The sequence below is a fragment of the Lepus europaeus genome, chromosome 1 (genome assembly GCF_033115175.1).
Source record: "Lepus europaeus isolate LE1 chromosome 1, mLepTim1.pri, whole genome shotgun sequence".
Lineage (NCBI taxonomy): Eukaryota > Metazoa > Chordata > Mammalia > Lagomorpha > Leporidae > Lepus > Lepus europaeus.
Genome location: NC_084827.1, coordinates 26,330,165 through 26,357,881, shown reverse-complemented (window position 1 = coordinate 26,357,881; position 27,717 = coordinate 26,330,165). Strand labels below are relative to the sequence as shown.

General features: G+C 36.0%; 1 protein-coding gene across 5 annotated transcripts in view; it reads right to left on the bottom strand.

Moving 5' to 3' along the window:
* CADPS2 (calcium dependent secretion activator 2) overlaps window positions 1-27,717 on the bottom strand; it is a 628,355-nt gene that overhangs the window by 188,119 nt on the left and 412,519 nt on the right. For all 5 annotated transcript variants that reach the window (XM_062206262.1, XM_062205893.1, XM_062205984.1 and 2 more), the window contains exons 10-11: window positions 21,276-21,384; window positions 19,769-19,969 (exon numbers count right to left, since the gene is read on the bottom strand). In XM_062206262.1, the coding sequence (XP_062062246.1) occupies window positions 19,769-19,969; window positions 21,276-21,384 (310 nt within the window). The remainder of the gene's footprint in view (window positions 1-19,768; window positions 19,970-21,275; window positions 21,385-27,717) is intronic.

Here is a 27,717-nt window from a genome sequence, read left to right as displayed (position 1 = left end):
CATGAGAGTTCAGAATGTGAGATTAAAAAAAAAAAATCCTAACTGAAATATTTCTCCTTCCTTTGCTACAAATTCTAATGAGGTTGCAATTTTTGGCTGCTGCTGATTTGAAGACATCACCTATGTGAAAGAGAAAAGCCAAGATCCAGGATATAGGCACACTGGAGAAATGAGGTCATTTAATGTAGAAACTGGGACTCAAGCATCACAAAGACTAACAAGATGGTGCCACTTGCCAGGAGCTGGTCTTCTCTGCATAACATCGAGCCGAACTAAGCTGCAAATGACCCCTTGGAAACATAGTAAAATAGATCATTTTACATTGAAAACTGTCCTATTTTTAAGCCATGCCTGTTGCTGCATTATCTACTAATCATACCTGACTATACATTTCTCTCACAGAGCTTGAACATTAAAGGAAGTTAAATGTGGCAGAGGTGCAGGTAAAACTTCACTCTACAACACACACATGTAATCTTAAAGGCGAAGCTTTTCATGTTTTAAAATTTTATATAGATCAGTCTGGTCAGTAGGTTTGTATTAGATGCATGCATTTTTTTCTGCTGAAGACCAGAATACTGTTTAAGAGATGTATTATTTAAGAGTTGGTCCACAACTCGATTATTGGTCCAAATAATTACTTAGCTTCTTTTTGTTAAAGTGATTAAAAACTAGCATATGAATTCATATATCTTGCCTTTTGCAGTAAGTAACACAGAAGTAATAACTTCACACAAGGAGAATTTCAATCAACATACAGAGAAGTGGAGTAACTAGTAAGCAAAGTAAACAAAGATTGAACACTCAAATTTATCAGAAATCACATGTTCAATGGGAAGACAAATACCTGCCCTATAAAGTACAAAATGTAACATATTAGATCAATCAGGAAAATAAGTTTGTAAAATTTTAAAAATATATACCTTAAAAATCAAATAGCAGATTTTCTGGTTCATCCTTCACATGAGCTTACTTTAAGAAGTCAAACTTATTATGTTACATTAAGTAACACACACACTGCATTATGCTACATATGTAACAGAGAAGATGGAAGCAGGGCTCTAGCCCAGTAGTTTGGTTGGAAGCAGGGAAGGAGGACAGTTTGTTAACAAAGATGCTTGTCAGTCTGCCACAGCAGCAAGCTACATGTGAAGTGGAAGAACTGTTTAGAGGCAGTCTTCTTTAGCTTACACTATGTCCTTATAAATTCTACACATCCCAAGAGCCAAATAAAATGGAAGCAGAGTAAAACATCTTAAAGACGATAGAAGTAAAATATTAATTTTTCAGTATATAATTATATACTGAATCGATCTTCTGTATATAAAGATAATTGGAAATGAAAAAAAAACCTGGTGTTAAATTGGAAATGGCATAGAAAATTAATTAATTTTTAAAAAAATATTATGTAGGATCTCTGTCTTTAATGTGCTGTACACTCTTATTTAATGCTATAACTAGTACTCCAACAGCATTTTTTTTTCACTTTGTGTTGCTATATGGGGGCAAGCTGTTGAAATCATTACCTAATATATACTAAACTGATCTTTTGTATATAAAGAGAATCGAAAATGAATCATGATGTGATTGGAAGGGGAGAGGGAGCGGGAAAGGGGAGGGTTGTGGGTGGGAAGGAAGTTTTGGGAGGGGGAAGCCATTGTAACCATAAGCTGTACTTTGGAAATTTATATTCATTAAATAAAAATTTAATAAAAAATATTAATTTTTCAGAGAAATCTATAAATGCACATTAATATTTGTATCCTAAAAGAGATAACATTGTATTCTAAAGAGTTAGATTTTATGTTTGTTATTTTGCTTAGACTGTATAGCTTTAGAAACAAGCTCTTATTTTAATAATAAAATATATTTAAAGAAAAACTTAAGAAATAGAGAAAATAAGTAGCAAGTATTCCTTCCACTTCAACTCACTGATTGTGAATATTTCGATATAATTCTACCTAAACTTTTGTTTTTCAATTTGTGTGGCTCTTTAAGATAGCAAATACCATAACTATAATGTAGCATATTTTATACTTAATACATAGTGACTTAAAATATACTTATTTATTTTGAGAGAGAGTGGGGCGGGGGGAGAAAAAGAGAGAGAGATATCAAGATTGAAATCTCATCTGCTGGTTCACTCCCCAAACACTGGAAATGACCTGGGCTGGGACAGGTTGGGGAACTTAATCTAGGTCTCCCACGTGGATGGTAGGTGCCTGATCACTTGAGCCATCATCTGCTACCTCCCAGGGTGCACATCAGCAGAAAGCTGGGATTGGAGCAGAGCTAGGACATGAACCCAGACACTCCACTATGGGATGCTGATAACGCATGCCTGTTTTTTTTTCTCCCTGCATATTATTATATCATTATCATAGCCATTATCTTTATACCTGTGTGAATGTCATATATTTGATGACTGTTTTTCATTGTGGTAAACAGATACTTTGTTTTATAAATGGTAAAGCTAACCTAAATATTCTGAGGTTGGTTAAAAAGTAGGAGACTGACACTATGAACAACATCGTGCTAGTCTTCAAATATCACCAATTACAAAATCTTAAACAGATCTGAGTTACTAAGAATCATGCAAGTACTTCCCTTACCAACTACAGGTAGCAAAGAAATGAGCAACAAAGCATATGTAAGTGGGTGAGGAAAGCTAATCATTTTAATTTTATGCTATTTTATAAATTTCTACTTCTAGAGAGTAGTTGTTCTTCCAATATATGCCCAGGCAGGACGGCAAAGTAACAACATAGAAGTTGAGGAAGAGGAGGAAACAGCTAGGGCAAAACATCTCTGCAGCTCTGAGACTATATCCCTCAGAGTCACCAGAACCTACCTGGTGGGACCTAGGGAAGAACCTAGCTGCACCCCACTGCTCCAGGCCACAACTGCCAGGGCATAATCCCTAACATAATCAGCTCATCCCATGGGAATGATGCAAAATTCCCTTCACATCTCTCAGTACTGGGACTATGGCTTTTGGTGCTATGAACCCCTGCATTACCTACACACACTCAAAAGAACCTAGGAAAGCTCCCATCAAATCACACTTCCAGGGCTACAACTATTGGTGCCAAAAGCTTCAGTATTACTCAGGTTGCTCCTCAGGGTCACACAGCATCAGGAACAAAGCCATAGCCATCACAAATCCTACAAGTTGAAACCTAGGAAGCCAACATTTACCCCAAAGTCATAATACCACTTCTATGAAATGCTGCAGACTAGACAATGGTGGCACTTACAAACATTTCTGACATTGATTAAAGCCAAAAATATCACTCAGATGTTACACTTCTAGGCTCTCTTAAAACCAAAGTCAAAGGAGCTACCCAACTGATACCACACTTTGTCTAAACATAAACATATATTATAACAAAAGCTATTCCATAAAGAAGGAACTGTTAGACCAGATGTGCCAACATCACTACAGGGACATAGAGAGCGTGAAGAAGAAAGAAGAAGGGCATCTGCAAAAGAACACAATAGTTCTCCAGAAGTTGATTTTGTGTTGGAGGAAATCAATGAAATCCCTGAGAAAGAATTCAAAATTATGATCCTAAGGAAACTCAACAAGATACAAGAGAATACGGATACATAATTCAAAGAAATTAGAAAACAATACATAATATTAGTAAGAAGTTCAACAAAATGAAAGAAATAATTTAAAACATTGGAGGTGAAAATTTCAATCAACTAAATAAACATATGATTGAGAGCTTCAGTAACAGAATAGACCAAGCAGAAGTAACTTCTGGTATTGAGGATAAGATTTTTGAAATAAAATGAAAGGAATGAAAAAGAATGAAGAAAGACAATGAGACACATGGGGTAATATGAAGCAACAAATTTTCATTTTAAGGTATACTTGAAGCAGAAGAGAAAGAAAAGGCAACAGAACCAAGTAAATTAAATAATAGTTGAAAAAATTTTCCCTGTCCTAAAAAGAGATACACATCCAAATACAGAAAGTTCAAATATCTACAACCAGACAAAACCAAAAAATACCCTCTTAGAGGCATATTATAGTAAAGTTATCAAAGGTTAAGGATAAGGAGAGAATCTTAAAGACAGTGAGAGAAAAACATCAAGTTACATATAAAGGAAAACCCACTAGACTAACAGCAAACTTCTCAGAAACCCTATAGGCTGCAGTGAGTGGGATATCATATTCAAAGACTAGAGGGAAAAAAATTCCAGCTAATAGTATTATAATCAGCAAATCTATCTTTTAGAAGTGGAGGAGAAATAGCATATTTCTCAGACAAGCAAAAACAGAATTCATGACAACTGAATCGGCACTACCACAAGTCTTAATAGGGAGACCTACATTAGAAGTAAAACCATGGAAACCCACAATGATACAAAGTTAACTAAGAGCAGATACACAAAAAGAGAAGAGAATCCAACCTTATCAGGACAGAAAGCTACCAAAACCAGAGATAAATCATAAAAGGCAAAAAGAAACAGATATAAAACAATTAGTAACCAACCAACAAAATGACAAGAATTAGATCTTATTAATATTAATGTTTTTTATATATATATATATATATATTTATGGATTAAATTCCCCAGTCAAAAGACACAGGTTGGGCAAATAGATTTAAACACACATACACACACACACACACAAGACCCTCACTTCACAGGTAGATTCACAAAGAATGAAAGTAAATTTTTGGATAAAGATATATCATACAAATGGAAATAAAGCACAAGCTGGAATAGCTACACTCATATCAGATAAAACAGACTTTAAATCAGAAACCGCAAAAAACAAAGATAGTCACTATACACTGCTCTAAGAGGATCAATTCAGCAAAAAGATAAAGCAATCATAAATATATATGTACCCAATGCAAGATCAGATATGGAAAGCAAGCAGTACTAGGCCTAACAGGAGAGAGAGACTCCAATACAATAATACTGGGAGATTTCAACACCCCACTGTCATCAATGAACAGATCATCCAGAAAGAAAATCAACAAAAAGAGATCCAAGTGGAACTATACTACTTAGCAAATAGACCTAACAGACATTTACAGAGCACTTCCACAACAGTTACAGGGTATGCATTCTCATCCACACACAGAACAAAATGAAAAGTTCATTCTTTTGCTAGAACCAGAACATTTTCTAGGATAGACTATATTATCAGGTCACAAATCAAGTCTCAGTAAATTTAAAAAGAGTGAAATCACACCATGTGTCTTCCAAGACAAGAAAGGAATAAAACTATAAATTAACAAAAAGAACAAGAGAAAATTCACAAATACATAGAAATTAAACAACGTGCTCCTCGATGACCACTGGAACACTGAAGATACTAAAAAGGAAATAAAAAATTTCTTGTAATAAGTGGAAGTGAATACACAAAATATCAAAATCTGTGGGATACAGTGAAAGAAATATTAATAGGGAAGTTTAAGGGCCAGTGCTGTGGCATAGCAGGTAAAGACACTGCTTACAGTGCCTGCATCTTGTATGGGTGCCAGCTGTGTTCCAGCTGCTCCACTTCCAATCCAGCTCACTGCTAATGCACCTGGGAAAGCAGCAGAAGATGGCGATGGCAATGTGCTTGGGCCCTTTCACCCTTGTGAGAGACCTGGAAGAAGCTCCTGGCTCCTGGCTTCAGCCTGGCTCAATCAACCCTGGCCATTGCAGCCATTTAGGAGTGAACCAGCAGATGAAAGACCCTCCAGCCCCATCTCTGCCTCTCTCTCCTTCTCTGTGACTGTGACTTTGAAATAAATAAAACTCTTAAAAAAAGAGGGAAGTTTTATAGCAATATTGCATACAGTATGTGATGGAGAGAGGGGGGAGGGAGGAAGGCAATATCATTATGTTTTTAGTACTATATCTACAAATCACATTGAATCTGTTAAAAACTAATTAAAATTAAAATTAAAAAATTTTAAAAACTAGAAAGGTATCAAATAAACAATCTAACAATGTATTTCAAGGATGTGGAATAACAAAAGCTAGCCAAACTCCAAATTACAAGGAAGTAAGAAATAATAGGAATCAGAGCAGAAACAATGAAACTGAAACTAAAAAAGTAAAATAGAGCAACAAAACACTGGCTTCTTGAAAAGATAAATAGAATAGACAAATCTTTGGCCAGATTAGTAAAACAAGGAGAAAAAATTTCAAGTAAGTAAAATCAGAGATGAGAGACATTGCAACTGATAGCATGAATACAAAGGATCATAAGAAATTAGTATCAAAACTACATGCTAACAAATAGGGAAACCTCAAACAAATGGATAAATTCCAGGACATATTCAAATCTGAGAAGTTTAAACCAAGAAGATATAGAATTTCTGAACATACTCATAAGTCCAGGATCTGATGGTTTTATACGTGAATTCTAACATTTAAAGAAACTAATTCCAACAGTTTTCAAACTATTCCAACTCTGCCAAATTCTTTTTATCAGGCTAGCTTTATAGAGACACAAAACAAAAAGAAAACTACAGACCAATATCCTTGATGAACAGATGTAAAGATTCTCAACAAAATATTAACAAACTGAATCCAGCACTACATCAAAGCATCATATATCATGATAAAGAGATTTATCTCAGAGCTGCCAGAGTAGTTCAACATTCGCAAATCAAATGTCATAAGTCACATTAACAGAATGAAGACCAAAACTGTACAACCATCTCAATAGTTGCAGAGAAAGTATTTGGTAAGATTCAGCATTGCTTCATAAAAAAAAAACTCTCAATAAATTACACACAGAAAGAATATATCTCAAACTATAAAGGGTATATAAAATATATACACAGCCAACATCATACTGAATGGGGAAAAGTGGAAAGCACTGGAACAAGACAAAGATGTCCACTAACTCATATTCAACGTACTACTGGAAGTATTACTAAAAGCAATCAAGTAAGAGAAATAAATTAACAGTATCAAAATTGGAAAGGAGGAAGTCAAAATATTCATGTTTGGAGATAACATGATTTTGCACATGGAAAACAAACATTTCACCTGACATCTGTCAGAACCCATAAACCAATTCAGTAAAGTCATAGGATACAAAGGCAGCATACAAAAAACAACAGCAATTTTATACACTAATAATGATCTTGCAGAAAGAGAAACCAAGAAAGAAATCACATTCTCAACAATAACAAACACCTTCAAATATTAGTCAAATAAATTTAATCAAAGAAGTGAAAGATCTCTACAATGAAATTTATAAAGGACTGATGAAAGAAATCATTGAGTACACATGAGAAAAATAAATATATTCCTTGTTCATGGATAAGTAGAATCAATATTGTTAAAACATTCATACTACCTAAAGCAATCTATATATTCAATGCAATCACTACAAAAATATCAATGACATTCTCTACAGAATTAGGAAAAACAATCCTAAACTTCATATGGAATCAAAAAGACCCTGAATAGTCTAAGCAGTCTGAGAAAACAAAAGTTGCAGGCATCACACACCTATTTTCAAAGCACACTACAAAGCTACAGTAATTAAAACAGCATGGTACTGGCATAAAAACCAACACTGATCAATGGAGCACAATAGAGAGCCCATAAGTTAATCCATGAACACAGAGTCAACTGACTTTTTAAAAAATTTACTTACTTGAAATGCAGAGTGACAAAGACACAGAGACAGGTACCTTCATCTGCTGGTTCCATCCTGAAATGGTCACAACAGCCATTGCTCAGCTACACTGAAGCCAGGAGCTGGGAACTTCACCTGTGTCTTCTAGTTGGATGGGAGGAACTCAAGTATTTGAGCCAGTATCAGATCCAGGCTCACTAGCAGGGAGGTGGATCAGAAGCACAGCGAACAGACTCAAGTTGGCACCCCAATATGGGATGAGGGTGTCACAATGCTCACCCCGAGACAACTGAATTTTGACAAGAGTGAAGAACACACTGGAGAAAGGATAGTTTTTTCAATAAATGGTATTGGCAAAACTGGATATACAGGTGTAAAAGAATGAAATTAGATTACGATCTCATATCACATAAAAATCAGCTCAAGAAGGATCAAAGTCCTAATGTATGGCCTGAAAGTATAAAATTGCTAGAAGAAAACATGGAAAAAATTACTTCAAGACATTGCTGCATGGAATGACATTTCAGCTAAGACCTCATAAGTATGGGTGACAAAAGCAAAACTAAAAAAATGAGATTATATCAAACTCAGAAGCTTCTTCACATTAAACTCAATAGAATGAAGACCCGTCTGTTATAATGTTAAAAAATTGCTAGCTAACTAGCTATCTAATAAATTATTTATATTCAGAATATATCAGGAGCCAAAATTCCATAATAAAAAACTCAATTAAGAAATAGGCAAAGGACCTGAACAGACAGTTATCGAAAGTCATAAAAATGGCCAACAAATATATGGAAAAAAATGTTCACAGCTACTAGCCATTAGGGAAATGCAAATCAAAACTACAATGAGATATTTACCTCATCCTATTAGAATGACTATTATCAAAAAGGAAGTAACCAAGGCTGGTGGGGATATGGAGAAAGGGGGACTCATATACACTGTTGGTGTGAACATAAATGAGTACAGCCACTGTGGAAAACAGAATTGAAGTTTCTTTAAAAACTAGAGATAAAACTGCCATGTGATTCAGCAATCTCACTACAAGGTATATATCCAAAAGACGCAAAATCACCAAAGAATTACATGCTGTAGCATGTATACTGTAGCACTGTTCACAATAGCCAAGTCATGGAATCAACAAAGGTATCCATCATCAGGTAAATGGATAAAGGTGTTATACATATACATGATGGACATATGATGGACAAATGATGGACTACCATTCAGTAATAAGAATAGTGAAATCCTGCCATTTGCAGCAAAATGTATAGGACCAGAGGACTTCAAGTTAAGAGAAATAAGGTAGACACAAAACATAAACCACAAGTTTTACCACATAGGTAGGTGCTAACAGACAAGCAACCCTCCCACCCCAACCTCGATCTGATTACTAGAGGCTGGGAGGGGTTGGGTGGATAGAAAGAGTCTGGGTAAAGCAAATAAGGGAAACTGAGTGTGATTTATTAATTGAGACAAATGCATTACGCTTTAAAAGAAGTTAATAATAGAGGAATCTGGGTGTGGGTTATGTGAGAACTGTTTGTACTACTTCATGTAATGTTCTTTTTTTAGTAAATTTAAAAACTATTCTGAAATAGCAAGTTTACATAAAAATGTTTATGGATAAATCTGACAAAAGATATTCGATTCTGTTCACTGAAAATGATAAACATTCCAAATAGAAACCAAAGACTAGCTGTATAAATGGAGAAATATACTATAGTCATAGATTAGAAGACTCCATGTTTTTAAGATTTCAATTTTCTAAAATTTTTGCACAGACTGACCTACAGATTTAACACATTCCCAATAAAAATTCTAGCAAGGGCTGTCAACCTGATATAAAAATTCATAGAGAATTGGAAAAGAGAATAGCCAACACATCTTTAAAAAAGAGGAACTGATTTGGAGGACTTACACTACCTGACTGTACATGATCATTGCCACATAGGTAGGGGCTAACAACGATGGTAATGATGGTAATGATCATGTACATGATCATTCTATAAAGCTATTATATCAAGATACACAAAGTGATGCAAGGAAAATAAAGGAGAGTCCAGAGATAAACTCAAATTTAGTTAATTGATTTTTGACAATGTGCAAAGGAAATTAGCTGGAAGACTCATTGTTTTAGAACAACTGGATATCTATATGCTGTCTGTGAACACAGAGGCATACATCTCATGCTATAGAAACTCAAGATAGACATAAGTATAAGTGAAAACTATAAAATTTCTAAAAGAAAGTATAAGAGAAAATCTTTGTACTCCTCGGTTAGGCAAACATTTCTTAGTTACAGTGCCAGAAGCACATTCATTTAAAAAGAAAGGAGAAATTGAACTTCATCAAAATTAACAATTTCTCCCCCGTGAAAGACACTATTAGATTTAAAAAATGTCAAGTAGAGATTAGGAGAAAATATTTGCAAATCACATATCTGATAAACATCTTTACCCAGAAAACAGAAAGCCCTTAAAACTTAGTAATAAGAAAATAATCAACCAAAAATAGGAAAATACTTTGGAAAGACAACCAAAGATATGTGGATAGCAAATTTGCAAATAAAATATTATTTGTTTATCTGAATAACAGTACGCTAGAAATACACTTTCAAAAAGCAAGTTGCAATAGCAACAAGAAGATGAAACGTGGAAATTAGCTTAAGAACAAAAAAGAACTCAGTGTAGGATAAATTACCAGATAAAATCTTGGATGATTTAAATAAATGGAGTGATAGTTCATACTCATTGTTGAAATAATAAACTATTAGTTAGGTAAGGATCTGAAGGGCTTCTAAGTCTCCATCTCTGGGAGAGTAAACAGGTGAAGAAATAAAATGTGTACTATATCAAGAAAAGTAAGGCAGACACATACCATCATATGGCACGCAATAATCAGAAGAAATGTGATCAGATGTATACATAGGCACACGAATGAATTTTTAAAAATACAGAACTAAATGAGAAAAGTAAAACAGAACAACACAATAGCATTTATGCAGCTTGGCACCCAACACACACATATAAAATGCAATTTTAAGACATGATAAACAAAGGAGGTTCACATTAAATTGCAGCTCACGTGGAAAGGGTCAGAGATGAGCTATGAAAATGAAGTAAAGTTCTAAAAACATGGTTTTCCATATTAAGAATCAAAAGCAGGAGGGGAAAAAACAGATCAGTCAGAGGGAGGAAAATAGTTTTGGGAAGAGATCTGAATAGAGTTTATACTGTGGTGGGGATGGTCAATAAAACGTGGTCTGAAGGGGAATAAACAAGTTATGTGGGCCTACTTCAGAGTCTGTGTCTGTACAGCCCGTGTACGCACATCCCGGGCAGATGCATGCAATCTGACCCTCCAAATAGCACATGAGCCACGGATAAGGGCTGTGGTAAGACAGAAATGTCTGTGATGCTCAGGGTTTTATTCACTCAAATGCATTGCTGGAAAACAACCAGCAAGTTAGAGTGCATCACTGTGGCAAGATCTCACTAAACGTGACACAGGGCATGCAAAGGTGTTGACACAAGGAGGACACAGGTAACAAGGACCTCATTGTAAGAGGCAGAATTATCATTTTAAGTAATGTACACTAGCATACAATAAATGGATCAAATAAGATAAGTTTTGCCCTAGGCCTTAGAGACAGAGAACAAACTTGCAGTACAAGTTACACTGAATAGCATCACAATTTACATAATTCTTCTGAAACTTAATTTATTCTAGATGAAATGGAAGGATTCAAGGGAGAGAAGGGTTTTGGGTGTACTGAATTTAAATCTGTGCCTGAGTAATCAGATTTGAAGAGTTTAAGCTCTCAGGAAACATCAGAAATACTGATTAAGATACATTCAATTATAAAGAAATCAAGTTCCACTTCTGAACACCTTAGTTCCAAAGGAAAATTCTTACCTGCTATGCCAGAGGAGTGATGGAAATGCAGAAAATAGGGTAAAAAATTTAGATAAACTAAAAATGCAAACCATAATATGCTCTTTTCATTTTGTTTTTGAAAAGGACAATGTTATCAATTTTAAAGTCGGAATAAATAAGTGATTTTAAAGCCAATTAAAAAATTTAACAAATAGCATTCCTAAATAGCTTTCACTATAATTTCAAAAATATCCCAAATTAACTATAAAAATGGTCTGTGGTTTCCATGGAGCAGGAAGAAAAAAGAATCTCATACTCCATCTTAGTTAGTTGGCCTCATGTCTTTAAGGTGCTCAGATGTGACACTGAAGAGTGTCTAAAAAGAGAGTAGTTACATGATATATGAAAATTAGAAGAAAATAATTCATGTCAAGACACAACTCTCCGGGAGAAGAATCTTGACTAAAAAAATCACAATTTCAGCCTAAAGGCACTGAGGACTACATGAGAAATCATAGAAGTTAAGCATTTGATTTAGTGATTATAAAAGCTATTTTTGAAAACATTTCTAACATTATTACATATTTTGTTGTATATCACTAATAAATTAAAATGTAAAATATAGTTCTTAATGACTCAAATTAAAATACAGAAAATGATGTTAAGGTAATTGGAAAAAGAATGTTGAGTTATGACTTTTTAAAAAATCATTCTACAAAGTTCAAGATGGTAGCATAGGGAGGGAGCTTACTGCTCTATCTAGGGAAATATAGTTAAACAGATAGAGTGCAATCTCAGGGAGAGGTGAGAGAGAAAATGGCAGGGGAAACTCCACACAAATTGGTGGGACACTGTGGACCTAAGTGGAGGGTGTGAAAGTGCACAGCCCAGGACCCCAGCAGCCAAGAGCCGCAGCACCAGCTTTGGAGTGAGGTGAGACTAGGCTGCAGCAGCCCAAGCCACTGGCAATAAAGCTGTAGGGAGATCCTAGTGTGGGCCCAGCTTGGAGCCCTGCAGAGACAGTGTACCTGACAACCTAGAGGGGAAAAAAGGAGCACGTTTCTCTCTCCCTGACCATCCAAAACTGGTGTCCTGTAACTAGCTGAGAGAGGGCGGGTGTCATTTTGGGCACACATAACAGCTGTGTCAGATTGTGTTTGCATGCCCAGCAACCAGCTGAGAGGAGACAATTGATACTGGATACTGGCTGGGAAACTAGACAGGGGGTTGGGTGCTTATGGCTGTGGGAGCCTTGTGTGCCCAGACTGTGAAAACACTGTGGCTGCAAGCTGTGGATGGGACTTTGGGTAGTCACTGTGAGTGGCTCCACATTCTTCAGGCTCCCTGATTCCCTGGTGATGGTCATTGCTACAGGACCCAAGTTCCCACCGAGGACTGCACAGATCCTCTGTGTGGTTCTTATGGCAGCATGAATGAAAACTGTACCCACTGGGGCTAGATCCCATGCACTGGTCTCCTCAGAGGAGAGAAGGTGAGCATGAGAATACACCAACAAAGCAGAACAAACCTCTCCTCTGATAAAAAAAAAATGGGAGGTTTACCATGCCCAACTTGAGTGTTACCTTGGATATACCCTTCACCCTGGAGCACTGAGCAGAGCTCCCTGACCACAACCAGCACAAATCTCTGAGTATTCACTGAAAGAGCAGACACTCCACTAAACCACAGAGGAATAGTCCAAAGATAAAAGCCATCACAAGGGGGGGGGGCAACATATGTCACCACAAATGTCTAATAATAAATGCAGCAATTCAATAAACAAGAATAAGAAAGACAACATAATACCCCCAAAACACAACACTTCAATACTAGAATGTGAAGGTGAAGAGATTGACAAAATGCCAGAAATGAGTTCAAAAAACTGATCTTGGATTACTCAGAAGTAATCACAAGCAAATATATGAACTAAATAAATCTGTACATGACATGAGTGAAAATTTTTCCCACAAAATATTAAAATCAAAACAAAATACTGCAAATGAAGAATTCAATAGAACAAATAAAAACTATTGTGGAAAGCCTCAAGAACAGAATTGATGAGGCAGGAGAAAGAATATCTGAGTTAGAAGACAAATCTCTGGAAATTTTGCAGTCAGACCAAAAGAAGGAAGAAGAAATTGGAAAGCTAAAAAACAGTGGGGGAGATTTATGCAATACTATCAAATGACCCAACATATGGGTCCTAGGAGTTCTGGAAGGCACAGAAAAGAAAAGAATGGGCCAGAAGGCCTTTTCAGTGAAATAAATATAGAAAACTTCCCCAAATTTGGAGAAAGAAAGGGATGTTAAAGTAGAGGAAGCACACAGAACTCCTATTAGACATGACCAAAAAAGATCTTCATGACAACACATTGTAGTCAAACTTTCTAGAGCAAAATACAAAGATTCTGAAATGTACATGAGAGAAACTCTAGATTACTTTTAGTGAATCTCTATTAGACTCCCAGCTGACTTCTCATCAGAAACCATACAAGCTAAGAGAGATGGCAAGATATATTCCAACTCTTAAAAGAAAAAAACTCAATCCACAATACTGTATTCTGCAAAACTCTCATTTATGAATGAAGGTAAAATAAAGACCTTCCATAACAAACAGAAATTGAAAGAATTTGTCAACCCTTGTCCATCCTTACAAAAGAGACTTAAGGATGTGCTACACACAGAAACATGGTCACTACTATGAAAGAAGGTGAAGGCAGAAAATCTCCCAGTAAAAGTACAAAGGAAATCCAAAGTAAATAATAGGAATATTTATGGAAAAATGCAGGGCCAAGACATGACTTATCAAAAGTCACCCTGAATGTAAATGGTCTCAATTCTCCAATTAAAAGATACTTACTGGATGAACAGATTAAAAAAAAAAATCTATTGCTACATAGAAGAAACACATCTCACCAACAAATATACAAGCAGACTGAAAGTGAAAGGATGCAAAAAGATAGTCCATGCTAACAGAAAACAAGAACGAGCTGGTGTAGCCATCCTAATATCAGAAAAAAGCAGACTTTAACATAAAACTATTAAAAGAGACAAAGAAGGGCACTATGTTATGGTTAAGGGAACACTTCAACAGGAAGATGTGACTATAATAAATGTATATGCACCTAATTACAGGGAACTTGGCTATTTAAAAGAAATGTTTGTGGATCTAAAGGGAGACCTAGACTCCAATAAAATAGTAATGGGAGACTTAAATACTCTACTTTCAGCAATGGACAGATCAAACAGACAGAAAATCAGCAAAGAAACAAAGAGTTAACTGACATTATAGACCAAATGGACCTAACTGATATCTACTGGACTTTCTACCCCACATTGGTAGAACACACATCCTCACCAGTGCGTGAAGCTTTCTCTAGGATAGAACATATGGTAGGCCATAAAGCAAGTCTCAGCAAATTCAAAAAAATCAAAATCAAACCATGCATTTTCTCTGACCACAATGGAAAGAAGCTGTAAATCAACAACTCAAGAATCTCTAGAACACATGCAAACACGTGGAGACTGAACAACATGCTCCTGAATGAACAGTGGGTCATGGGAGAAATCAAAAAAAATTCTGGAAATGAATGAAGACAACAATGTAACATATCCAAACATATGGGACACAGCAAAAACAGTGTTAAAAGTAAAGTTTATAGCAATTGGTGCCTACATCAAGAAATTGGAAAGGTGCCAAATAAATGAGCTATCAATGCATCTCAAGGACCTAGAAAAATAACAGCAAACCAAACACAAAACTTATAGGAGAAAAGAAAAATTAAAATTAGAGAATAAACAAAATTGAAACAAAAAAATAAAAGATATGCAAAACAAAAAACAGGTTTTTGGAAAAAGTAAACAAAATACACACCACTGGTGCAAATAACAAAAAAAAAAGAGGGAAAAGACCCAAATCAATATAATTATAGGTGAAAAAGTACATGTAACAACAGACACCACATAAATAAAAAGAATCATCAGAAATTACTACAAAGAGCTATATGCCAACAAATTAGGAAACCTAGAAGAAATGGATAAATTCTTAGCCATACATTCTACCTGAACTGAGCCATGAAGACACAGAAAATGTAAACTGATCAATAACCAAGATGAAAATTAAATTAGTAGTAAATACCCTCCCAGCAAAGAAAAGCCCAAGACAGGATGGCTTCACTGCTGAATTCCACCATACATTTAAATAAGAACTAACTCCAGTTCTTCACAAGTTATTACAAACAATTGAAAGAGAGGGATTCCTCCCAAACTCCTTCTATGAAGTCAGTACCACCTTAATTCCTAAACCTAAAAAATATACACCAGAGAAAGAGAACTACAGACCAATTTCCCTGATGAATATAGATGCAAAAATCCTCAACAAAATACGAGTCAATCAAATTCAGTAACACATCAGAAAGATCATTCACCTGGACCAAGTGGGATTTATCCCAGGTATGCAAATCAATCAATGTGATATATCACATTAACAAACTGAAGAACAAAAACCATATGATTATCTCAATAGATGCAGAGAAACCATTTGATAAAATATATCACCCTTTCATGATAAAAAACTCTAAGAAATTGGGTATAGAAGGAATATTCCTCAACACAATCAAGACAATTTATTGCAAACCTATGGCCAGTGTCCTACTGAATGGGGAAAAGTTGGAAACTTTCCCACTGAGATCCGGAACCAGACAATGATGCCCACTCTCACAATTGCTATTCAAAATAGTCCTGGAAGTTTCAGCCAGAGCCATTAGACAAGAAAAAAAAAAAATGGCTAGCACCGCGGCTCACTAGGCTAATCCTCCGCCTGCGGCGCTGGCACCCAGGTTCTAGTTCCGGTCGGGGCGCCAGATTCTGTCCCGGTTGCTCCTCTTCCAATCCAGCTCTCTGCTGTGGCCGGGGAGTACAGTGGAGGATGGCCCAGGTCCTTGGGCCCTGCACCTGCATGGGAGACCAGGAGGAAACACCTAGCTCCTGGCTTCGGATAGGTGCAGCACGCCAGCCGCAACGTGCCGGCCGTAGCGGCCACTTCAGGGGGTGAACCAATGGAAAAAGAAAGACCTTTCTCTCTGTCTCTCTCTCTCACTGTCTAACTGCCTGTCAAAAAAAAATTAAAGTGATACAAATTTGGAAGGAGGAAGTCAAACTATCCCCATTTGCAGATGACATGATTCTATATATATGGGATCCAAAGGACTCAGCTAGGACACTATTGGAAATCACAGAAGAGTTTAGTAAAGTGGCAGGACATAAAATCAGCACACAATGATCAATAGCCTTTGCATACACAGACAATGACATGGCTGAGAAAGAACTTCTAAGATCAATCTCATTCACAACAGCTACAACCCCCCCCCCCCAATACCTTGGGATAAATTTAACCAAGGATATCAAATGTCTCCACGATGAAAATTACAAAACATTAAAGAAAGAAATAGGCGGCCAGCACTGTGGCACAGTGTGTTAACATCCTGCCGTGAAGTGCCAGCATCCCATATGGGTGCCGGTTCTAGTCCCAGCTGCTCCTCTTCCAATCCAGCTTTCTGCTATGGCCTGGGAAAGCAGCAGGAGACGGCCCAAGTCCTTGGGCCCCTGCATATACGTGGAAGACCCAGAAGCAGCTCCTTGCTCCTGGCTTTGGATCGGTGCAGCTCCAGTCGTTGTGGCCAATTGGGGAGTAAACCATCGGATGGAAGACCTCTCTCTCTCTCTCTCTCTTTCTGCCTCTCCTCTCTCTGTGTAACTCTTTCAAATAAATAAATAAATCTTTTAAAAAAAGAAAGCAATAGAAGGCACACACACACAGGAAAAATCTTCCATGTTCATAGATTGGAAGAATCAACACCATCAAAATGTCCATACAACTAAAAGCAATTTGTAGATTCAATGTGATACCAATCAAAACACCAGGGAAATTCTTCTCACAGAAAAAATGATGCTAAATTCATATGGAAACACAAGAGATTCCAAATAGCTAAAGCAATTTTACACAACAAACAGTTGGAGGCATCACAATACCAGATTTCAAGACATAATAAAGGGCAGTTATAATCAAAACAGCCTGGTACTGGTGCAAAAACAGATGGATAGAACAATGGCATAACAAAACAGAAACACCAGAAGTCAATCCATGCATATATTACCAACGTATATTTGATCAAAGAGCTAAAATCAATCCTTGAAGAAAGGACAGTTTCCTCAACAAATCTTGCTTCGTAAGCTGGATCTTCATGTTCAGAAGTATGAAACTAGACCCCTACCTTATACCTAATAAAAAAAAAATCTACTCAAAATGGATCAAGGACCTAAATCTATGACTCAAGATCATCAAATTATTAGAGAACATTGGGGAAATTCTACAAGACATTGGCACAGACAAAGAATTCTTGGAAAAAGACCCCAGAGGCACAGGCAATCAAAGCCAAAACTGACAAATGAGATTACATCTAATTGCAAAACTTCTATACTGTAAAATAAACACTCAGCAAAGTGAAGAGGTTACCGAAAGAATGGGAGAAATTATCTGCAAACTATGCAACTGATAATGGATTAATAACTAGAATAAATAAAGTGATCAAGAAACTCAAGAATAAAACAAATAACTCAGTCAAGAAATGGGCAAAGAACTTAAACAGGTAATTCTCAAAAGAGGAAATCCAGATGGCCAACAGACACAGGAAAAAGCGCTCAGGATCACTAGCCACAAAGGAAATGCAAATCAAAACCACAATGAAGTTTTACCTCACCCCCCTTAGAATTGCTTTCATATAGAAATCAACAAACAACAAATGCTGGTGAGGATGTGGGGAATAATGTACCCTAATCCACTGTTGGTGGGAATGTAAACTCATACAGCCACTGTGGAAGACAGTATATAGACACTTCAGAATCTGAATATAGACCTACCATATTATCTAGCTATCCCACTTCTGGGAATTTACCCAAGGGAAATGAAATCAGCATGTGAAAGTCTTATCTACACCCCCATGTTTATTGCAGCTCAATTCACAATAGCTAAGTTATGGAATCAACTCAAATGCACATCAACTGAAGATTGGATAAAGAAATTATGGGTTATGTACACCATGTAATGCTACACAGTGGTAAAAAAAAAAAAAAAAAGATCCTGTAGTTTGCAACAAAATAGATGAAACTAGACAACATCACAGTGAAATAAGCCAGTCCCAAAATGAAAAATATTGTTGCTTCTGTGATAACAATTAGAGCACCTAAAAGGCAATATGTAGAAGTGAAATTAACACTTTGAGATGTGATGACTTTCAACAGCCATTGTCTTGACTGTTGAGGAACAGGTTTTTTTTTGTTGTTTTTTTGTTTTTTTTTTCATACAATTTGTGGAACTCTTTACTTAGTATAGTTGATCATATGTGTATAAAGTTAATGAAAATAGACCTTAGTGAAAAATAAGAATGAGAATAGGAGACAGAAAAGGAAAGGGTTGGGCAGTATTTTTTTCACTTTGTGTTGCTATATGGGGGTAAACTGTTGAAATCTTTACCTAATATATATTAAACTGATCTTCTGTATATAAAGAGAATTGAAAATGGATCTTGATGTGATTGGAAGGGGAGAGGGAGCGGGAAAGGGGAGGGTTGTGGGTGGGAGGGAAGTTATGGGAGGGGGGAAGCCATTGTAACCCATAAGCTGTATTTTGGAAATTTATATTCATTAAATAAAAGTTTAATAAATGGAAAAAAAAGAAAAGGAAAGCGTTGGGAGTGTGGGTGAGGGGGGCAGATATAGTGAAGAATCACTATGTTCTTAAAGTTGTATTTATTTAAAAAATAAATTGTTATATATTGAAAAATCAACAGAAAAGTCCTATTTTCCTTCTAGGCTACTAAGAAGAACTCTAGATAGTAATAATTTTCATTTTTGTATTTTGAAGCTCCATCAATGGAAATTTGACTTCAAAATACTTTTCCTGTTTCTATAGTACACCTAGGTCAAAATTATAATAAACTAAAATACATTTTCTCTTGAGAAGTTTCTTATAATCTTCAGAGTCTTAGAAATATCTCAATGCTTGGCAAAGTCATGACTAAAACGCATACGTATCATTTACTCTGATCGGTGTGAAAAATTATTTAACTGATGCCGTGATTACTAATATGAGCTACTTTTATTTAATTAAGAATCAGTTAATGATGTAAACTATTATACCACACAAATTTGTCTCAATTTTGTATCTTATTAAAGTTATTAATTGATAATCAGATTATTTTTAACAAAACTTACATAACTGAGCATCTGCTTGGAGACTTCCTCCTTTAGGATTCAGCTTCTGAGTTTGAAGGGCAGGAACTGGCTTATATGATTGACCTGTAGCCCTGTACATGGCTTGAACCCATAATATTCTATCCTGTTCATCATCACTGGCAAATATGACAGTATCTCCTTCTTTAACAGCATTAAAAAACATCTGACCGCCCTGTAGGCCTGTAGAGGAAGAAAGGCACCATTACAATTGTACACTATTGGCAGATTTTAGTTTCATTCACTAACTGGCCTCATGGAAAAGAATGGATTTGACATGAGCAGCTCAATGTTTAGAACGATGTTTAGCTGAAGATCAAATCCACAAATTTAAATGGAAACAATGACCAAAAGCTTGTTTCCATAACATTTTGGAAATTAAAAGCAGTTTAGGAAGACAAATATCCCAAGAGACAGCAGTATTCTACAAGGCATACAGACACGCTTCCCAGAAATGAACAGCGTAATCTGAAACTTCTTGTCAGAGAAAGCAGTCTCAATGTTGGCACATGTGTCATTTTATATGCAGGAGAAAAGGAAGAGGCACACAGCCACTCACAAAAAATACCTGTAAGGCAAAAATGGTACCTTGCACTGTCCGATATTTTATCTTTCACAAAGAAGATGCCATTTTCCATTCCTAAGTGACCAATCAGTAAATTCTATTTATATTTCTTAATCTCTAGGCTTCTTAATCCTTTGATATTAATATCACTAGTATCCATATTTTCATTTATTCACTATTTTTTGGTATCAGATGTTTAGCATTATTCTACTTTAGGTCGAGCATTCCTTACGAAATGCTTGAGACTGGAAACATCTCTGAATTTGGATTTTTTTTTTCCAGATTTTGGAATATGTGCATATACATATAAATCATCTAATGTGTGGAACCCCCATCTAGACACAAAATTTAGTTATGTTTCATAAACACCTAACACATAGCCTGATGTTAATTTGACACAATAGTTTTAGTACACGTGTATTTGACTGCAACCTGTCACATGAGGTCAGGTATGGAATTTTGCACTTTTGGGTTATGCTGGCACTGAAAAAGTTACAAATTTTAGAGCATTTCAGATTCCAGATTAGGAATGTTCAATTTGCATTAATATGGAGAGAGGGAGAGAAGTACAAGAATATGTGATTGAGGAGAAAATTAGCAAAATACAATATATAATAATTCATTTGCCTTTCCTTCCCTATTTCTGTTGTAATTTTTATTTTCCAATAAATAACTTTCTGTAAGCATTAATAGTACTTTGCCTATATTTTTTGAATCACAGTAACTTTTACATATTTTAGATGATGAATTGTGGCTAAAAATAACATCCCTCAAAACCACATAAACTGAACCTCATAGTCTTATCCAAGTATTTAGGAAATATATGCATCCTATTCATATAGTGGAGTTTGAAATACTGAAAAGAAACAGACTATTTCTAAGAATTTCATGCATGGCAGGAAAAATGATTAAACTTAAAATTACCTGGGTGTGGATCTGTATAATCTACAGTGTATCCCTCAAGCTGCATTAGTTCTTGTGGTTCTGATTTTTTTTCTCTATAACTGCACATAGCAAAGGTGTACTGGCTCACCTGCTCAGGAAAAGAACAGTTTTCAGATTAAATTCACATTAAATTCATAAATTCATCATCAAATTTAAATTTTAGGTGTTTCTTTTTCAGAAAATTTTTCCCAAAGGGAACACAATTTGCAAATAAATTATTAAATTTTGGCATTTTCCCAAACCTAGCTTAAAAGTCAAAACAACTTTCACTTGTCAATTGCAGTTCTTAAATGCCTAGGAATTGGCATATCCCAAATCAATCATTTGCTGGCCAAGCATTCATGTTAAAATTAAGTTTGTAATCATCAGGCTGAACAAACTTTGAACAATCTTTGACTTGAGGGTTTCCTTTGTCCTCTAATATGCTAACATATCAAGAGGGAGACAGATTAGCAGCATTTCCAAATTTACATAATCACAGAATCACATTTGTAGGGGAGCACCACATGGCCTGAAATCTGCTGAAGGCACGCCTGGACAGATTGCAAAGGTGATCAGTCAAGTTATGTTAATAGCAAAGGTCATTTGACGTGATGCTGAAGCAGCTAAGGAAATGCTGTGGGCTCTGGTAAACAGAAGTGGGACAGCCGGACAGTGGCCCCAGTTAATCATTAGTCCCCATTAAGGTTCTTCCACATTCTGATTGTTTTCTTAATCCTAGCTTCAAAGCAAACAAGTCCTTCCTGCGAGCACTGAAATTCCCCCTTGTTCCCTGTTTCACTATGTTTAAACTCCTTCATCATGAAGTCCTGCTTTCACAAAATTGCACATTTTTTATGATAAATCATTCATATCACCGTTCATAATAAAAACTTGGAGTAACCAGACATCTGGACCTCTGCCTCTGCCTCCACCTTTGGCAGTGGACAGACTGTCCTCTGGTTTCCCCACGTTAAAATCTCTCATCTGAGTCTGTTTCCTTAATCAATGCAACACTGTCCCTCTTCCAGGTTAACATGACAACCTGCCATGCTGCACACAGCAACATTTCCATGTACACTGATTTCAAGACTTCTAAACAAAGTAAAAATGATCTTAATTTAACTTGTTCTTTGTAACCAAAGTCACAAAAAGGGTAGGCTGGAGTAAGTTTTATGTCACTGGTGACACCACCAGCACCAAGACCCTCCTATGCTGGCCTCGGCAACGTTTTCTAGTGCTAGGGCCTTGATGTCAAAAGCTGTGCAGTCATCATCCTGGTTGTCCTTGCTTGAGTCACCAGTCCATCTTTGGACAAAATGCTTTGGCTACAGTCAGAAAGTACCATCACTCTCTTGGCCTGAGAACTCACATAGATACGCGGCAAAGAGTATGGAATGCTACCATAGATATACTCTTAGAAAATCTTATAAGGAACTGAGGTGCTTTTCCCAGCAGGAGGAAAGAATTCTTTGTGGATTAATAAATATCCAAATTGCAAAGTATTCTATGACACAGAATTGAATGGAAAACAGTATGGCTGATGTTTATTATTTTCTTTTGAAAACACAAAATGTAACTAAGGAAACACAGACAATAGACAATGATGAATTCAAGTGGACCCCACAGAATTACAGAACTAATTATGTAAAGCAATGATACAGATTACATTAAAATTAAGAAATTCTCTTCATTAAAGGGCACCATAAGGCAAGTAACAAGGGCAAATCCCAGATTATGAGGATGTATAAAACATGTTCAACAAAGAACTGACATCAGAAACATAAAAAAAAAAGCAGAGATCAACAAGGGAAATCCAGAATACATACTAGAAATATAAACAAAGGATGACTACTCCCTCTTTTATTTTTCGATCCGTTCTTTGTAACCCAGGCTGGAAAATGGCTCTGAGGAAGTGAATGTCTATGGTGGAGAAATCAACTTGCTGTTTTTGTGGAAAGAAGAGATTCATATTTTTTGTTTTTGTTGTTCTTTCTTTCAGGGAAAGGAGGGAGGGAGGGGGAGAGAGGAGAGAGTGAGCAAGCAAGCTCCTATCTGGTGGTTCACTCATTAGAGCCCAGAACTCAATCCAGGTCTCCCACAGGGGTGGCAAGGACTCAGGTACTCGCGTCATCACTGCTGCCTTCCAAAGTTTGCATCAGCAGGAAGGTGGAATCAGGAGCATAGCCGGGACTCCTTCCCAGGCAGGCAGTCTGATACAGAATGTGGACATCCCAACCAGCACCTCAGCTGCTAGGCCAAATGCCCACCCTGTTACTTTAAAAAAAAAAAGACTTATATTCTGTCGCATGAGGGAAGCAGCTGATTCTGCATTTCTGGCTTTGAAAGGCACAGAGTGGTGAACATGACTGTTAGGGCGGTTACACTGCACAGTTCTGGATGCAACCTTCCTCACCATATTGGGGAGCATGTGAAGCAATGCAGGTTCTCACAGACTTGTCAAGGAATGGGAACTGGTGCAGACTGTCTGCAAAGCCATCTGAAAGTAGGTCCTGTGGTCTATTTATGCATGACCTGCCAATCCGGCTTAGGCAGTAACACGGTAATTTAATCAAACAAGAATCTGGGTGTTGCTGTGAAGTATTCTGTAGATATGACTGACTCTACAACCAGCTGACTTGGCATGCTGCAGGTCTCACGAGGAAAATCTGGGGTTTCCTAGAGAAGAGATTTTGCCTCAAGACTGCAGTATCCATTTTTAATTATCTTTATATACAGAAGATCAACTTAGTATATACTAGGTAAAGATTTCAACAGTTTGCACCCACACAGATACACAAAGTATAAAGTACTGTTTGAAGACTAGTTTTATTGTTAATTTCCATAGTACAACAATTAAGGACAGAGATCCTACATGGGGAGTAAGTGCACAGTGACTCCTGTTGTTGATTTAACAATTGACACTCTTATTTATGACGTCAGTAATCACCCGAGGCTCTTGTCATGAGCTGCTAAGGCTATGGAAGCCTCTTGAGTTCACCAACTCCGATCTTATTTAGACAAGGCCATAATCAATCACCAAATTATTTTAACAAGTAAAAAACAAAAAAGACCCTAGTTTAGTGGAAATATAGACAACAGTTATAAACAATGGAAAATGGCCATTTCATTCATTTACAGTAAATTCTATAGTAATCACAGGCCATTAAAACTATAGTAGTTTAATATTCTTAACCACTGGCTTGACAAAAGTATAAAACAAAGTTGCACAAAACTGTATTTGCAGCAATATTGATATACACACAGGCATTTCTTTTTATTTTTTCTTTTAATTTTTTGGTTTTAAAAAAAATTTAGCTCCTGCATATAAGAAGAACATATGGTATTTGTGTCCAGCTTATTTCACTCAACATGTTTTCCAGTTGCATCCACATTGATGAAAATGGTGGAATTTTATTTTTTATAGTTGAATATTATTCCATTCATCTGATGATGGACACCTTGGTAGATTCTAAATTTTGGCTATTGTGAACAGTGTTGCTATAAACACCCAGGGCAGGTATCTCTTTAATACAATGTCTTCATGTTTTTTGGGTATATTCCTTTAGCAGTGGGATTGCTGGATCACAGTGGAATTGCTGGATCATATGGCAAGTCTATTTCTAGGCTTTTTTTTTTTTCTTTTTAAGAAATTTCAATACTCTTTTCCACAGTGGCTGCACTAATTTATATTCCCACCAACAGTGTATAAGTGTTCTCCTTTCTCCACACTCTCTCCAGAATTTGTTACTGTCTGTATTTTGGATATTAGCCATTCTGATAGGGGTGGGGTGATATTGTGGCTTTGATTTGCATTTCCTTGATGGCTAGTAACATTGAGCATTTTTTTTCATATACTTCTTGGACATTTGTATTTCCTCTGGGAACTGCCTATTGAGGTCCTTTACCCATTTCTACACTTGATCTTAGCCAAAAGGCTGAAAGCAATTATATTGGTTTTTATTATTATTGAGTATTTTAAGTTGTTGATATATTCTGGATATTAATTTTTTGTTGGATAGGTAATTCACAAATATTTTTTCCCATTCTGTTGGATGTCACTTCACTCTACTGATCATAAGTTACTTTTGCTGTGCAGATTCTGAGTTTGATATAATCCCATTTGTTTAGTTTTGTTTTTGTAGCATGAACTTTGGTGGTCTTGCCCAAGAAGGCATCCCTTACTCCAATGTCTTAGATTACTTTCCCTACATTTTCTTCTAGCAACTTCATAGTCTCAGGTCTTAAATTTAGGTCTCTGATCCATCTTGAGCTGATTTTTATATGTGGTAAGTGGTATGGATCTAATTTCATTCTTCTGCATATATACTTCCAATTTTGGCAGCACCACTTGTTGGAAGAAATCTGTTCCACTGATCTAATTAGCAGTTTTTATGCCAGCACCATGCGGTTTTAATTACTATAGTTTTGCAGTATATTATGAAATTGGGTATTGTGAAGCGTCCAACTCAATTTTTCTTGCTTAGGATCACTTTGGCTATTCTGGGTCTTTTGTGATTCCATATGAATTTTTTCTGATTTTGCAATGAATGTTATTGGTATTTTGATAGAGATTGCATCAAATCCATAGATTGTTTAAGTAGTATAGACATTTTAATGATATTGATTCTTCCAATCCATGAGCAAGGAACATCTTTCCATTTTTTTGTGTTCTTGATGATTTCTTTCATCAATATTTGATAATTTTCATTACATAGATCTTTCCCTTCTTTGGTTAAATTTATTCATAAATATTTGATTTTTTGTGGCTACTGAGAATGGGGTTTCTTTCTTAATTCTCTTTCAGTGAGATCATTAGTGTATAAAAAAGCTACTTTTTTTGTTGTTGTTTATTTTGCAACTTTACTGAATTGGTTTATCAATTCTAACAGCTTTTTGGTGGAGCCTTTATGTTTTTCCTAAAAGGTCTTATGTAAACATGGATAATTTAACTCCCTCTTTTCCAATTTTGATGCTCTTTCATTCTTTCTCCGCCCTAACTGCTCTTGCTAAAATTCCAGTACTATACTAAATAAGGGTGGGGAAAGTGGACATCCTTGTCTTGTTCCAGATCTGAGGGGAAATACTTTCAGCTTTTCTCCATTCCATATGACTGGCTATTGATTTGTCATGGACAGTCTTTATAATTTTGAGGTATTCTCTCTATATCTAACTTGTGGAGGGTTTTTTTTTTTTAATCATGAAGGAGTGTTGAATCTTATCCAACTTTCTCTCTATCTACTGAGATACAGGTTTTGTTGTTCATTCTGTTGCTGTGATTTATGACAGTTACTGATGTGCAAATGTTAAACCACCCTTGCATTCCTGGGATAAATCCCACATGTATGACCTTTTTGATGTGGTTTTGGATTCAAATTGCTAGTATTTTGTTGAGAATCTCTGCATCTACTTTATGGTATGTGATACTTTATGACTATATAAATCTTAGAATCTTTCACATCATGTTTTTACATTTTGCTTCTGTCCATTTTTCCTTTTTATTCTTCAAATCCTATCAGAAATAATCCTACACCTTTGGATTTTTTTCTCCTGTATCTTCTAACCTGTTTATACTTTATGTTTATTCATTTGTCCCTGCAGATAATTAAGTAATTTCCTTATATTATAAATCATAGCCTGCTATTGATTATATTAGGAATTTCCCCTAATAAGATTCTAATCTCATTGACTTTTTGTTTTTTGGTTACTGAAGTTCTACATGGCACCTTTCCAAATCTGCTTGTTCCCTTTTCATAGTTTTATATATTATTTCTTTCATGATGTATATATATTTAAATATTTATTTATTTATATGAAAGGCAGAGTTATAGAATGGTAGAGGCAGAGAGAGAGAGAGGTCTTCCATCTACTGGTTCACTCCACAAATGGCTGCCATGACTGGAGCTGTGTCAATCCAAATCTGCAGCCAGGAGCTTCTTCTGGGTCTCTCATGTGAGTGCAGGGACCTGAAGACTTGGGTGATTTTCTACTGCCATTCCCAGGACATAGTAGAGAGCTGGATTGGAAGTGGAACAGTCGGGACTTGAACCCTCACCCATATGGGATTCTGACACTTCAGGCAGTGGCTTTACCTACTATGCCAAAGAGCTGGCCCCCAATTTCATTATATTTTTAAACTGTTTTTAAATTCCTTAACCTTATATGCAATTTTTATAGTTTATATATATGTAGTGCTCTATTGCTGTAATCTTTAGGCGTGTAAATGATCAGTTGAGTTATCTAATTTTAGATTGTGAGCTAATATCTAGCATATTTTTACCTGTGGGGATAGAGTCTAAGCTAAGGCTTATCCCTCAAATAATGCTTTTTAACTTCCAGATGCCTTAGGGTTAGCACCAATCCAGGAATATTTTAATGCTAATTCCTAACTTAGATAATTTCTTTGTCTATTTTATAAAATAAATTTGGACTTAATATTCCT